Consider the following 16,331-nt stretch of genomic DNA (forward strand, 5'->3'; position numbering starts at 1 on the left):
ACGTCTCTTCCCATATCTGGTACAGGCAGCACTATATAGTTTATAAGTGGCCCAGGTCTGGTGTCAGAGGGCCTAGGTTCAAATCCTGGGTTGTTTTTTCTTTTTAATTCAGTAGCTGAATCAGTCTGGTGTGTTAATTCATTTCTCTTATAGCTGTTAATTATCTGCTAAATGACGATGATAATAGCACTTTCCTCTCAGGGGTTATTTGAAGATTAAATGAGATCATAGATATATTTCATAATGTAATGCTTGACACCTGGTCATTGGTCAGTAAATGGTAGCTATAAAGATTATGATTTTCAAATACCCAAATAGGAAATGTACTTTAACATAACCAGAAATGATAAATAGTATTTGTTCTTGAATTCTTATATTTTATGAGTACTTATTGTTGTTTTGTTAGGTACAAGTTATTACAGTTAGATAAGATTCAGAGAGACTTCCTGGTTAACAGGTAGAATGGCATCAGGGGTATGATTTGCTTTAAAATACTTCAATAACAAGAAGGGGGGCGGGAAGCAAATGGAGAACAAAGTTAGAATAAAGGGATAGGTGGAACTAGTGTGACATAATGTCATGACTGTGGATTCCCTGTGGTAGGTCTATAGGTTCTTGGTTGAACTTTTAGCAATTGGGTGTATATAGTTAATGAGTTACCTGCTTCACATGTTTTACGCATGGAGGCAAAAAAGCAATGAAGAAGAAGATTGGTTTCTTAGTCTAGTCTAGTCGCTAGTTGCATGGATGTCTTGGTTCCATTCTGACTGTAATAATATTCCTGGGTTTATATAAACTGACAATAATATCCTTGATGATGGATTTGACAAAACTTGAGAGGAATGTTTTGCTAAGGTCTAGGACATTCAGTATTTTATAATATGTGCATTGTAACATTACCTTTAAAGCATAAACTTTGACTCATATATAAAGCAAAATAGCAGCTTTTAGAAGATGAATCAAGATTCTGTGAGAGGAAGTACTTATATGTTCAAGCAAAATTTTATGTCTTCACTAGGACCAGCATCCCAGAAACTCTGAATTAGTATAGGTTCAACCTCTCAAAAGTGAAGATATGCAGCAGTTCTGTGAATGGCATATTACTTGTTCATTCATTCACTCATTGCACAAGTTACATAGGAGTATTTGTTGGTGAGACCTTACTGGAGATTCAAAGGTGAATCTTGGAGCAAATGTCAGAGGGGATCCAAGATGCCTTGAGAGGAAGGGCGCTGCTTCTAACGTGGGAAGAAGGGAGGTGAGGGCAGTGAAATGGACAGAAAATGTTGAGATGAAAAGACTGCGTTTGTGGCCTTTGTCTTATATAAGTAACATGGGGGGAAAAGATCTGTCATTGGAAAGCAAAAGAGAGAATTAATTGGAGGCTGAAAGTGATTTACAGGAACAGGGTGAGTGGACGCTGAACAGAAGTGTGATAGGAAGCGAGTTAGTGCAGAATAATAGAATTGCTGTGTGTGGTGTGGCCTCTCTTAAGAGAGACGTCTGAAATGGGTAGTGAGTCCTGGCTCTCAAGTTCTACAGCTTTTGCCAGAGGTGCTCAGGAAGTAGGTGTCAGAAGCAGGGGTTGGGGTTTGGAGATTGAAACATCGCAGTTGGAAAAGAATGAGAAGATTGGGAATCTGGCATCACGATGAGGAGAATCAAAGAAATGACAACTGTAGCTTCCGATGGGTCTCTTCAGAGGCAGATGCGATCTAATAATAGCCTTTTCATTTTTTAAAGGAAATTAAAGAAGGGGTGTTTTGTTTTGTTCCTGAAAAATTCAGGTACTGGGAAAATTTTTCAAGAGCTTATAGAAGTCAGCTGTCAGAGACAATGGCTGCTCAGCCCAAACTAGGAAAAATGTGTCTGAATTGTATGCATTGTAGTACATTGTATCTATCGTATGTAACCCAGTTAAGAGAGCGGGAAAGATTTTTTAAGTCTCTGAGCACTATGCTAGAATTTCTCATTTCATACATCATTTGCAACTTATTAGAGTGTGATCACATAAGTTCAGCATTGATATTTTTATCATAAATGAAGAGCATTTATGGTTTGTGAATGCTGAAAGATAGCTGGCAAAGAGCTCTTCATTGAGTGTGATGTTACGAAGCTGACTCAAAATTGGAACCTTTCCAAAGCACAACAACAATGTAGAGAGAGAAGGTCTGGCCATACATGCAGGGAACACAACTCTGCTTGGGAACAAAAATAGATGAAGAAGGCGTTCCGAGCTCCTCCTTGGATTGTGGCAACATCAACTACTCTACGGCCTGGAGCATTTCCTGCTGTGTCTAGACGTGCTGGCTCACATCTCGCTGTGGGTGTCTGTCTATCCATGACCCACAGTGACCTTGCCTGGGGCCTCCTGTTTAAAGGCACTACTGCTCCCCATTCTCCCTCTTCTTTTCCGTCTTCTAATTCTTCCAGCAGGTGCATGAAAACTGGGGCCATTGTCACTTTGGAGTAAATCAGATTTTGTGGTTTGCTTCCCCTTTGGTCACACTTCTGTGTCACATATTAAAAAAAAAACAACAACAACAACAACAAAAAAAACAACAACAGAGGCGCCTGGGTGGCTAAGTGGATTAAAGCCTCTGCCTTCGGCTCAGGTCATGCTCCTAGGGTCCTGGGATTGAGCCACACACTGAGATCTCTGCTCCACAGGGAGCCTGCTTCCTCCTCTCTCTCTGTCTGCCTCTCTGCCTACTTGTGATCTCTATCTGTCAAATAAATAAATAAAATCTTATAAAAAAATGTTTAAAAAAAATAACAACAACAAATAATTGCTTTAGAGATGTGGTGGTGTCTTTCATCAGAGACATTTTAAGAAATGGGCCAGGAAGAAGATCTAAATTAAAACAGAAGAAGCCAAGAAATAACTTCATTCATGCTAAGAACACTGGGGTAAAAGCCATCTACTCTTTTTCTCCATAGAATTTTAAGAGCCATACAATTCCATTTATTTTTCCAATTGCAAATTAATACCTGACTCTAATGATAAGTGGCTGGAAATTCAAGATGGCAGAAATCAGAACTAGCTTTCTCTCTTTTAGCCCTCCCCACTTACTCAGGCTCCTTTTTTTTTTTCTTTTTTTTCAAAAGATTTTATTTATTTATTTGACAGAGAGAGAGAGAGAGATCACAAGTAGGCAGAGAGACAAGCAGTGGGGGATGGAGGAAGCAGGTTCCCTGCTGAGCAGAGAGCCTGATGTGGGCCTCGATCTCAGGACCCTGAGACTGTGACCTGAGCCAAAGGCACAGGCTTAACCCACTGAGCCACCCAGGCGCCCCTACTTGTCTCTTCTTACTTAGATTGTGCAATCTTGTAGAATGTGACCAGAAGGCTCTTTTACCCCTCTTCCTGTGTTTTAAAAAAAATTATCAGCTTGGTGGTCTTCTCACCAAGAAGCTGTCATCTCTGTCTTTCTTGCTCTGTGCTATGTTTGCTGCTTATATGGAATTCAGATTTCATTTTCCTAAGTTCCCCACTGAAGAAGTTATGGTCACACTGAGCAACCTATCTTGCAAGGACTTCTTTGGTGCCATTTCTGCTGTAAGATGGTTGAACACTGACAAAGGAATTGTGAATGATAGGGCCCTCATTAGCTCCTTTTCTGAACATAAGACTTTATCCCCTCATCATCTTCTTGTGTCCACTGGGTGGGTGTTGATGTGGTTAAAGGAAGCTTACAAATCTTCTGTTGTTGAGACAACACGTTGTAAGATCATGCCGTTATTGTCTCATTTTTGTGTCATCCTTCTACTCCAGTGGGCATGTGCCTATCAGTGAGAGGGAGAACTCAAGCTGTTGAGGGCTTCTGGAGTGTTGATGGTGTTGTTTCATGTTACTCTTTGTGAATCAGAAGCACACTCTCAGACCTGTCCCTATGGGAGCGTCATTTGCAAAATCTGTCATGCTAAAAAAATGTGAATAAAAATTGGCAGACACATATACAGTGCCTTTTCCTCAGTATTTTTCTTTAAAGATTTTTGACTGAGAGTTAAACAGAGACTGCATCTTCTTTTTATGTCCACTGAGCATGATTTCACACTGTTGCTGTTGAGTCATTGATGATCATTCACTGAGCAAACAATTACTGCTGTCCTTCTCAGAGCCAGGCACTGATCTGGGCAAGTGGGGACACATCAGTGAATAACCCAGGGGGAAAAAAAAATCCTGTACTTCCAGAATGTGGATTCTAATGCTACTGAAAATACTCTTAAACTTTAAGTCAAGAAGTATTTTTGAAAGATAGTTTCTATACCATCTCATAGTATTTTAACCAATGTAGTGTTTCCATTTCACAAAAATATTTGCAGTGTCTAAAGCAATGCTTCCTAATCTTTTTAGCCCCTTTGGCTCCTTCTGCAACTTAGGAAAACTGTAAACCTCTATGGAAAGTAGTGTACCAGTTCTCATTCACATTAATATTTGTATATCAGTTTAGATATTTTGTAGCTGCCTTATTTAAAAAAAAAATCACTTGACCTTCAAAAGCCCAAGTGCATTTGTCATCTAGCTCACGAATACTATTTAATAAGGATTTAGATAGTTTTCAGTTTTTAAACTTGTAATGAATGCAAAGAATCTGTCAGTAAGTTGTTGAAAGGAAATTGGATTTTTTGCTTATTTTCTTTAAAATAAACATCTTTTTGAGATAATAAATGCATGAAAGATGTGTTGTACTTAGTGGTTTTATAGGGCTTGACTTACTTCCAGTTTTATTATTTATTCTGCTTTCATTTATGATTTCCTTGCAAGGAACTGCATGCTTCAATCCAGAGTATATTTAAGCTCAGGGTTGCTCTATTTTCAAGATTTCTTATTACAGATGCTTTCCCTAACAAAGAGACATTGTTAGAAAGGTCAGAATAATTACCGTGCATCAACTGGAGTGTTTCCTCCCTCGTGGTGTGTCAAATATACAATATTTATAATGATCAAATTATGTAAATTCACAGAAGAATAAGCATAAGATATTCTGCCTATATAAGCCTTCTTATTTCATGGTTCCTGTTTCTGTTGACAAGATCCTATCATTGCCTACTTTTTTTTACTTCTCTGAGAAACTGGTTTTCTATTGAAATTCTTAATGAGTTCTCTAGAGATGGTGCAGAAAAGTATTTCCCTGAGTTGCTCAAATGATATAGCTATTTCTAAGGATTTGCTTGAATTCAACCTTGGGATTTCTGGAGTCTCAAGTCTTTTGAACTTATAGTCATTACTACTTTTCTTAAATCAGTCAGTGCAGTCATTTTTTAAAATTCATCAGTCAGTGATGGATAGCACAGGCAATATGAAATGGCAGATGATATGTATATCACTTATTTATAATTTTAAAAAGCATGGAATTTCTTTTTTCGTTGAGTTATACTATTCTAGGAAGAGTTTCGATTCAGATAGCTTTATTCTCTGAAAGAAAAAATAGCATGAAATGCTTTTCAGTCATCTTAAGTAGTAAGAATCAGCATGATGTTCACCATTCACAATAGATTTGACTATTAGTTTAAAAAATAATCTCCCCTTGTCTCATTCAACTGAAGAATCCTTTGCTGAAAAAGCCATCACATCAGTTGGTTGCTTAGTCTCTCACCGTCATATATTTTTAGGGTGAATCTGGGCATGGACATTACTATTAAAAACAGAAAACTCAAGACTCTGTCTTCTCTCTAGGTGAACTCCAGAAACCTTGGTAGCGACAATCACTCTCTTTCCATTTCCCTGTAATCAGAAAAAAGCTCATGACCCTAAGGTTGCTTTAGTTTTAAACTTAGAAAGCCCATTAATAGCTTTATTTAGGAAGTCTTGCTCGAAGAGTTACTTTCATTTATTGCCAAGGAGAAACTGTCCCTTGTCTGGTTATGTGGTTGGGAGAAGAACAGTGGAAAGTCTTTGGCCTGAAGGTACGGGCGTGCATTGCCTGTTTTCTGGTATATGTGACTCTTGTAAAAGACAGACAGCAGTTCTAACTCATTAGGGCCTGTATATTTAGGTCAAAACAGTGGTCCTTACACATAACTGGACTTTTAAACATGCAGGGAGCTTTTAGATTCATCCTGACCTAGGAAGTCAGGATGTCCAGGGGAGGGCCTGGGTTTTATACAGCTCCCAAGAGCATGTTGTGTGCACCTGTGTTAGGAGCCCCCAGAGGATAAGGCGGGCAAGTGTCTCTGTTTCCCACTGAGCATTCCTTTCGTCTTTCCTCTGTGCCATGGTGAGCACTGAAGCCCTTGGTCCAGTGGCCAGCCCAGCCTCCACCCACCTCCCCAGAGTCTTGCCTGAACCATGGTAGCACCAGCCCATGGGGGGCATTAGTCCACATTTAGAAAGTAGCTTGGGCCTTCCTGTTTTCAGTTGTCCTTTGCCACTTTGTTCTAGGAAAGAACATGGTAACAGCCCCCTCAGGCTGTTGGCAGCATCTTATACTGTTCATCAGTCAGAAAGCATGTGACAAAATGCAGAAGCAGTGAAATAGAAGCATGAAATCACCTTATGTTTGCATTCTCTTGCCTTGTGGCTCGAGGCTCTGGGGTGAGCACAGCTGAGACACCCACTCATGGCTTCTCACTCTTCCCTTTGTCTTCTCGCTCCCACTGTTTCCGCCTTGGCTCCTGGCGCACCTCCCTTTGCTTCTGCTCATCAAAGAGTAGATATTGTTATCCTTACACATGGCAAAGTTAACTGTAAAACAAGTGACTTCGCATTTTCAAAGGCACTACATGGGCAGTTGTTGGTCAGATGGTTTCTTAAAGTGTGAGTGTAAAAGAACCAGACTGTTCAGGGTTTTTCTGATTAGTTTACCATAACATAAGCATCTAAATGTTTTCTCTCTTCTGCTACTGTTACTCTTGGGGGTCCTATATTTATTTTAATGATTTAACTGTTCGAGTGATTTTAGAAAAATTCTTTATAATTTTCTATAGATTGGTCGGTCTAGGCTACTAATCTTTCACATCACATGTTTCAACCCAAGATATTCCCCCCTCATTATGGTTTTGGACGAAGTACAGCTTGTGTAATTTTCACATTCCTGAGATCACCAGGCAGTTTTGCTTCTTACAAGTTGGGAACTATAGAGAGGTAAACATGAATCATACAGAGAAAGAGAAAAATCTCCTTGGCATTGGCCAGTCCTAACTTCAGGTGCCAACTTCTTTGAAGCCAACTGCTTATCCTAGGAACACCCTATGGGAGAGGCACTTGATAGGATGACTCAGAAGTCTGGGAGCCCTCTCCCACATCTGGGCTGCAGGCCTCCAAGACCCTAGGCAAGGCCTTTCCTACAGAAGGGTGACTGCTTCTCTGTGGCTGTGTTAGGCAGAGGGACAGGAAGAAGGAACATCCTGTCCTGCGAGAATGGGAACAGAAGCCATCAGAGGGCCCCACATCCCGACTGCACACCCCACATGATCTGACCACGGGTAAGAACTTTTCTATCCAGCTCTGCATGGAAATAACACTCTTCATTATCAGAGATCTTTTTGAGTACGTCGGAATGCGGTGGCACAACTGAGCAGGCACACAGATGTAAACTCCCTAAATACAGATACATTTGTGGCTGGCTTGATTCATTCATTCATTCTGTCAGTCAGTCATTTATTTTCAGTTTCATGCGTTTTCGTTATTATTTTTTATTTTACTGAAAATATTCACAATACAAACCCTACATTCATATGACATGGTTAGTCTTACTGTGCTTTGTTCACAATAATCTGTTCTTTTACATACTGCTTAGTATTGTGGTTAAGACCTGAGATTCTGGATTCAGGCCCTGAATAATTGATTTCCTGGCTGCACCCTTGCTGATCATGCAAGTTTGGCCAATTTACCTAATACCTCCCAGCCCCAGATTCCCCATATGCAAAGTAGGGATGGAGGTGGTTCCTACCACATCAGGTGGTTGTGAGAAGTAAGTGAGAAAATCCATGTGAAGTGTAAGTCATGGTACCCAGCACAGGGTAATATTTACTTGTACAATTTTTCTCTTGGGCCCAGGATGGGGATGCTTGTTTACACTCTTATTTCATTATCTTGGTTTCCTTAAATCCTTGTTAGAAGAAGGCAAGTCATAGATAATAAATAATTATGGGGTATTTTTTATGCTTTATTTCCAAAAAAAAGAATCTGTCTTTGTTGATTTATAATATAAAATGATTTATAATGGCTTACACATGGAATTCAGGTGGGCACCAAATTTCTCTTGGAAGTTCCCTCTGGGAGAACATGGTAGTATATGGCAAAGTCAAATGAGGATTTTTTTTTTTCCTGGCTGGTAATGTCAGCTCACATTTCTCAGTGTTTCTGGAGTTGTTTCTATTTACTTATTCCTTAGTGATCAAGGACACAGTATTCTCATTTGGAAATATATAATTTCACTGTAGATTTTTCCATCACTATATGTTTAATATAACAAAGATATAAAATGTACACGGGGACAAGGCTAGAAGCATGATCTAAAATATGGGGTGCCATGAAGTTATTTAGGTGACTCTCACATCTGGTGGGGAGGTGCCCTTGATTGAAATGTCTCTTTGGAGAATTTCATGTATTTCTCACCAAAAAGTAAAGGACATTATGGGGAAGAGAGGGAAACTTAGGAATGCAAATAAATCTCCTCACTTATTGGGATTGTGTTGTATTTTTTTTCTAAAAGATTATATCTGTTCAGTCTTTAATTAACCACTGAGGAAGTACCAGGTCATCGGCTAGCAGCTGGGGATGTAAAGGTTAATGATGATCATCCCATACTCTCGTTCTTGACAGTGTATTAGCAAGGAACACACACACCTGTTATGATTAGGAAAAAAATGTAAACAATAAAATTGAGATATTCACATCTTACCACGTCAAAAAGGACTCTTTTTAAGCTCACAAAAACCAACTGTGTTTTCTAATTGGAGAAGCCACCCTTTTCCTTAGAGTCGAGTCTCAAAAATGCCTTTGTGCGTGGCCACAAAAGTTTGTGAGAGAATTGTAGAAGATGTACCAGAGTGCGACGTCAGTGATTTGTTCAGTTTTTCTCCCCCGGCCTTCAAGACATACATTTTGGTATTGTCCAAACTTGGGGTGGGGATGGGGTGGCGGGATATTTATTTGTAATTCAAAGATTCTGAAATGTTTTCCTATAGGTCATCTTCTTACCTCTGAAACCATTTACTGGTTAAATAGGTCCTGTATTACCAAAGCTAAAGAGAACTTGATTTGAGATTTGAGTTTGTGTAATAACTTGTCATTAAGTAAATAAGATTTTTAAAAAATTGGCCACAAAGATTTTTCTTTTCCCTTTTAATAGAAGTCTGTATTTTTTTTTTAAGATTTTATTTATTTATTTGACAGAGAGAGAGAGAGATCACAAGTAGGCAGAGAGGCAGGCAGAGAGAAAGGGGGAAGCAAGCTGTCTGCTGAGCAGAGAGCCTGATGCGGGACTCGATCCCAGGACTCCAAGACCATGATCTGAGCCGAAGGCAGAGGCTTAACCCACTGAGCCAACCAGGCACCCCAATAGAAGTCTGTTTTTTTTTTTTTTAATTGCATTTGAGTTATTTTTCCGTAGTACCCTTTGTCAGTCTATTTTTATCTCCCCTTAAGGCATGCTTAAGCGAGGGGATATGTCATTGGCTTAGTACATATTGATATTCTTTCTGAAACAGGATATGATATAGTATAATACTTGCATAATCAGGATTCTGTCTAGACTGGTGAAATTAAAATAGTGACAGAGCAAAAGGAATCTCTTTCTGAAATAGAATACTTTAGGAAACATGACTTTACCAGAATATTGATGAAGCTTGCAAATATGGAGTGGTATTTTATATCAGTATTAAAGTTAAGGTTTTCATATCTAGAATGCCTTGTTGACTTTTGTATATTATCTTATTGGTATTCATTATTTTAGACTGGCCCACCAGAAGATAAAGGTCAATTTGATGTAAACATTCCAGTAGGGATAAAGAGGAACCTCAAACATAAGTGCATCTCAACAATATATAAAAATATAAAGTAGCAGATGCTGTCTGTGGTACAGAAGAGGGGAAAATGGTCACATTGCCTGTGTTTGGGGCTAAAGTATAATCCATAAACATTCTTTGATGACTAAGAAGCAAAACCAAATTCCAGTCTTAAATCTCAAGAGAGTCGATTAACTAAAGCCAAATTCTTAAATCATTTTGGAGTTCTGCATTTGTTTAATAAAATAATTCTATTTTCCTATTTATTTTTCTAGGTATGTTTCCTTGAACAAATTACCAAGGAACTATTTTAAGCCAGGGACTGCTTTGAAACCTGCTAAAATATATTTCTGCTGCTTTCATTCCCATGAGGCCAAGAAGGGTGTGGGGAGAGTGACCCTGTGCTCTTAGGACCAGCCTTGACCAAATCAGTGGGTGTCCCAAACAGATGGACAGCTTCTCTCTTATCTCAATATTCTGGAAATATTTGCTCTTTATTTCTATAAAGCAGAGAAAAGACTAACCTTATAGCATTCATTTGAAGTACAAAGGTTTTGAATTAACACATGGGATAGAATCAATTCTCAGGCGTGCACCAGATCTGTGATCTTGGACAATATAATTTACTATTTCTCAGTTTCCCCATCTATAAAATGGGTATAATAGTAGTTCTGTCTTTATAAGGGCATAATGAGGATTAAATGAATCAATTCCCGTTAAGTCCTTAGCAGAGTGGCCATCAAATGGTGAATTCTTAACAAAAATAGTATTACCTAGGATGATTATTTAAGTATCATTCATTTATCTGAAGATGAATTTTTACACATTTACTTCAAGCATATCTTAAATTTGAAATAGTAGTGAATTTTTTTCTGCTGTGAAGAAAGCTTACAGTCCTCCTTGAAGTATAGTAAATGACGGTTGGGTAATAAAAATTTAACTCTGCATCCTCTTGGATCTTTTATTCCCAGACTGGCCTTCAGAATTGTAGCATGTGGGAACATTAGCTTCACTTGAGAATTCTCGCAACAATTTGTATTCTCATCACTCAGACCTCGTCAGCCACTGTAAAATACCCCCAAACCCCACAGATAATAGGTATGGGATGACCCCCCAGAAACGTACATTGGTTGCCCTTTCTCATATGAGAGGGCAGGAATAGGTATCATGTAAGAATAAAGAAAAACATGGTAAGCCAGGTAGTTGAATCTGTTACGTGTATCTATCTAGGTTTAAATCACAAAAGAGAATAAAAATGTTTCAAAACAGTCATAAATTCTTATCCATATGCTTCCTTAGAGATGTGGTTATGGCTCTTATTTCTTCTCCTGCACGAGACAAGGGAGATTTGCGTTGACAGAGCCAGTATTTAAGGCAAGGGTGGAGTGGTGAATCAGCATGGTGAGTTGATAGTCCGAACCTCACTAACGCCCCACACTCTCTTTCCCTGCTTGGTCCTCAGCCTGAAGCAAATCTAACTTTGGCCACACTGTGTGCTAATACCCTGGTCCTGCATTCTGTAGGTGTTGGCTTTGTTTCCTCCCTGAGGTGGGCAGCCATTTGATTCTGTCATAGGCACGAGGATATTGAAATTCAGAAGCTTATGGTTGCTGGTACATTCATTTTTCTCTGGTTGATATTCTTTCTATTTTACTTACTTATTTTTCTGTTTATTTGAATATAAATGGGTATATTCGAATATAAATGGGTAACATTACCTTGGATCTAAATGACATCCACAAATATATTGATTTGAATTAGTAGCTGATCAATAGTATTTGTGTTTGGGCGCCTGGGTGGCTCAGTGGGTTAAGCCGCTGCCTTTGGCTCAGGTCATGATCTCAGGGTCCTGGGATTGAGTCCCGCATCAGGCTCTCTGCTCAGCAGGGAGCCTGCTTCCATCTCTCTCTCTCTCTCTCTCTCTCTCTCTGCCTGCCTCTCTGCCTACTTGTGATCTCTCTCTGTCAAATAAATAAATAAAATCTTAAAAAAAAAACTTTAAAAAAAATAGTATTTGTGTTTGTTTTTAATATGGTGACCCTGTATTTTCATATGCAAGTTCTGTGGGAAATTTAAGGTCTCCTTTTTCTTCCTGGACCAGCACAAATTCAGGTTTCATTTCTTGGACCTTCTCTTGGTGCTTTAGATGATATATTTATAAGAGCATAAAATAGTAAGCCTTCTGCTAGATGGTTACCACTCCTTGTATGATGTTCATTAAATACATGACACACAACATGAAAAACAATACTCTTAGGTACAGACACACAAAACATGGTAGGTCCGTTTTTTTTCCTTTCCTGCACTTACTTAGTTCCACTTTTTGGAATAGTAAGAATGTGGTATCACTGATATAGAAACCTATTCTTTTAAAGGTTAATCTTTTTGTTTGCATAGATATTTATGTTTTCTGCTCTTGCTGATTTGCCAGTATTGTCAGAAGTGAAGTAAATGTTTATTGTCTTGGGTGTGCTTCTAATTTACAATAGCAGTTTTGACATCAGATGAAGGACCTAATGTGTTTTGAGTTTACCTCTTAAGATGAAGAGTAAATAGAAGAGTGATAAGTCCTTAGATATTAAATAATTTTCAGTATATCAAACTTTTTTTCTCTTGTAGTGAGAGATTTTTCCTGAGGCTGAATAGAAATGGACTTCCCAAAGCCCCAGATAAACCAGAACGACATTGCTCTCTCTTTGTGGTAGGTGGATCTTGTTTCTTCTCGGAGGCGGATTTTTCCAGCTGTACTTCATGTTTCTTGAGGAAATAAATTATTGTGAGAGAACATAGTGACTTCCCTTAACCTTTGTAAATAACACTCACAGTACAGGAGGGCAGGGCTGCGGGCCTGGGTATTATGGAAGACGTGCTGTGATAAACACTGGGTGTTATACACAACTAATGAATCATGGAACCCTACCTCAGAAACTATTGCTATATTATATGTTGGCTAATTGAACATGATAATGTAAACCATAAAATAAAGTATAAGTGCTTGACAAAAACAAAACAAAACAAACACACTGAAGTACAGTTAGTGCCCAGAATCTTGAATACCACCATTCATACACACATCTCTGTTCCTTTGGTTTATGTTGGAGCCTGTTACACTCTGCATGACATAGAGCATTTAGGATGTACTTAATAAATGGTTAAAGAATGATTGAGTGAGGGACGCCTGGGTGGCTCAGTTGGTTAAGCGGCTGCCTTCGGCTCAGGTCATGATCCCAGCGTCCTGGGATCGAGTCCCACATCGGGCTCCTTGCTTGGCAGGGAGCCTGCTTCTCCCTCTGCCTGCCGCTCTGTCTGCCTGTGCTCACTCTCGCTCCTCTCTCTCTGACAAATAAATAAAATAAAATCTTTTTTTAAAAAAAAAAGAATGATTGAGTGAGAAATTTAAAAAAGACTTTTTCTTTAATGTATTATTTGACATCAGTAGACTTACCCTGTAAACTTGTAGTGGTATTTTTATTTTATTAAGTTTTTATTTAAATTCCAGTTAGTTAACACAGTGTAATAGTAGTTTCAGGAGGACAGTATAGTGATCCAGCACTTCCATACATCACCCAGTGCTCATCACCACAAATGTACTCCTCAATCCGCATCACGTATTTAACCCATCCCCCCCAGCTCCCCTCTGATAACCATCAGTTGTTTTCTGTAGTTAAGAGTCTGTTTCTTGGTGTCTCTCTCTTTTTCCCTTTGCTCATTTGTTTTGTCTCTTAAATTCCACATAGGAGTAAAATGTGGTATTTGTCTTTCTCTGACTTATTTTGCTTAGCATAATACTGTCTAGCCCTATCCCTGTCTTTGCAAATGGCAAGATTTTGTTCTTTTTTATGGCTGGCTAATACTCCATCAATACTCCATTTCGTGTGTGTGTGTGCATGTGTGTCTCACATCTTCTTTATCCATTTATCTGTCAGTGGATACGTGGGCTATTTCCATAATTTGGCTATGATAGAATGGGCCTTTTTTTCTTTTCTTTTAAGCATCATTTGACATCCATAGACTAAGAGTGTTAATTTGATCAAGTGGTATTTTTAGAACAGGATTTGAATTATATGCTTCTGTTACAAAATTCCATTAAGAATGTCTGCATTATCTTTGTCTTTCTTCTGTTAATTGTAGAACTAATGTGCTATGACCTTTAATAATTCTATATAACTTGTGAGTTTTAAAATAATCCCACTTTTTTTTTTGATAGGATTTAGGTAGCAGTGAGCTAAGAAGGGACGTCTATATCACTGTGCACATTATCCGAATTGGTAAGTCTAACACTTGCCGGTGTGATAGGTGTGATAGAACAGGGGGAGAAATGCTGAAAGGCCTCTGTGTTGGTGTGATCTCTTTGCTGTCTGGATCAGAAAACAGTGAAAGCCAGTTTGGAGTCTGAGAATCACCACATTTGGGATTGTTCCCATGCCTCCCCAAACTCACGGACGTCTTCCTCATGCATCATACATAGACTTTGTTTTCTTCCCATAGAAGTCATTAGGTAGTTTGTTGTGCTTTGTTTTTATCGGACTCCATAAACATATTTGACTCAAAATTTCTTATTTGTCTTTTTAAATTCTAATTTCTGTTAACAGCATCAATTAAACTTCTTTAGGATCTGGATTTCCTACAAGTTTATGAAAATTTTATATACTAATTGGCATTATTAGTGCAGAATGCTACAGTGCAGAATGCTACAGAGCATTATTGCAAAAAGTGCTAGACAAGTAAAGGGTTATGAAACCCTGAATGCTATATATTTTTTCCACTTTTATAATATCATCAGCTCATTAAAGGGTCTCAGAAGTCCTCCAGGGAAATATTAAAATGCTTCTCTGACTTTGTTGGCCCTAGTTTTCTCCAAATTCGATTTGACCATGGAAACATTTGCATAATGTAACATTTATTATGTAATAAATGTAACAGTTATTAAGATCTTGCAGAGCACACTTTGGGTGTTCCACACTGAACTTGCACAACAGAGCCAGAATAAGTTCACTTGTTTTTACTCATAAAATGCCCCTAAAAGCAGGTAGTTTATGGCAGAGGTGCTAGGTACGATGAAGTATGACATATCCTACACCGTTTTTCTATTAAAGCTAACCAGCTGATACTGGGAACTGGTTCCCACTTGTTCACTGCCTGTGCTCCATTCTTTGCTTGGGAATACTTCTACCCCATAGTCATGTCTTGCCGTGCAGTCCTGCATAGTGACTTTTATTTCTATAGTCTTTTCTCTTTTGCATCTGATAACCGTGTTGTGTACTGAGAGAGACTGTAAAAACACGTTGCCATCCTAACATGGATTTTCCATATATTTTATCTCATAAAAGTCAGTTCTGAAAACCCATTTTCATTGTATGCTCTTTTTTGATTTGAGGGGCTGTTGAAATAAAAAGAAAAAGAAGTAAACTTTTTCATTTTAATTTTCTTCTTATAAGTGAGTATATATGGGGAAAAAATTGGAAAGAATCTTTAAAAATATTGAGAAAGTTGAAATGCGTGCTGCTGACTATTTATGAGAGAAAGCTTTTAGGCTCCCAGAGGGGCAGGGGGCAGTTTGTTAGATAATTCTTTGAGAGTGTGTTCTTTTCATTCAAATTCATAATGCCGTTTGTTCATGTAAAATGTGGTTTTAGATGCCTTCATGTGAATGCTGCATTGAATGTAATCTTCTACAGTATCAAGAGAAAAAACTCCTTTTGCTTTCAGAACTTTCTAGAAGATATCTGCAGGTTTTGGGTGGTAGAAACACATGTGGCAGGGGGGCTCCAGGCCCTGCTCGCCCAGGGCCTGGAGGCCCCTACTGCCTCGGAAGCCATGTGCATGTTACCAGTCACACAGCTGCCTTTCAAATAGGCAGCATTAGATTAGTAATTGCATTTTTTTCCTAAGATTTTTATGATCATTAAGCCACCAGAATGAACGTTGAATCGGAAATTACCTGTTACCCATTTCCGCCCCTGAGCTTTGGTCTCAGCTTGACACTGAGATTACTGCAAGAGTTGCCTGATGATCACGTCCCTTTTACTGTTTTGACACTTTGAGACTGGGAAGAAATTAGATTAAAGGTAAGAAACTCTGAGAAAGGGCAAGGCTTCGTCTGCGGCAATGAAATTAAGGAGCAGAGGATTCTTGTCTATCAGGGACAGATACCTCTTCTTCTAGAATGTCCCTTGTATCTGCTTTAGTAAGAAAAGGGCATGCTGACCCTCATTGGCTGCAGAGAACGGGAGCAATGGCACCTTGCCTCAGAAACTGAGCCCGGATCTTTGATTGTTCAGAGGAGGATGGGGAAAAAAGAGAAATAAATAGTTCCATATTCTCCTGGCCACCCTGCTAAAGGTTTTACTACCTCTCTGTTTCTCCTTTTGGCTTTT

The 16,331-nt window shown here is 38.8% G+C and overlaps 1 protein-coding gene across 3 annotated transcripts in view; it reads left to right on the forward strand.

The window, feature by feature from the left end:
• The window catches only part of DOCK4 (dedicator of cytokinesis 4), a 431,597-nt gene that overhangs the window by 221,309 nt on the left and 193,957 nt on the right, over positions 1-16,331 (forward strand). For all 3 annotated transcript variants that reach the window (XM_032304000.1, XM_032304002.1, XM_032304001.1), the window contains exons 9-10: positions 12,574-12,655; positions 14,162-14,222. In XM_032304000.1, the coding sequence (XP_032159891.1) occupies positions 12,574-12,655; positions 14,162-14,222 (143 nt within the window). The remainder of the gene's footprint in view (positions 1-12,573; positions 12,656-14,161; positions 14,223-16,331) is intronic.

Source organism: Mustela erminea, chromosome 11, assembly GCF_009829155.1.
Source record: "Mustela erminea isolate mMusErm1 chromosome 11, mMusErm1.Pri, whole genome shotgun sequence".
NCBI classification, from domain to species: domain Eukaryota; kingdom Metazoa; phylum Chordata; class Mammalia; order Carnivora; family Mustelidae; genus Mustela; species Mustela erminea.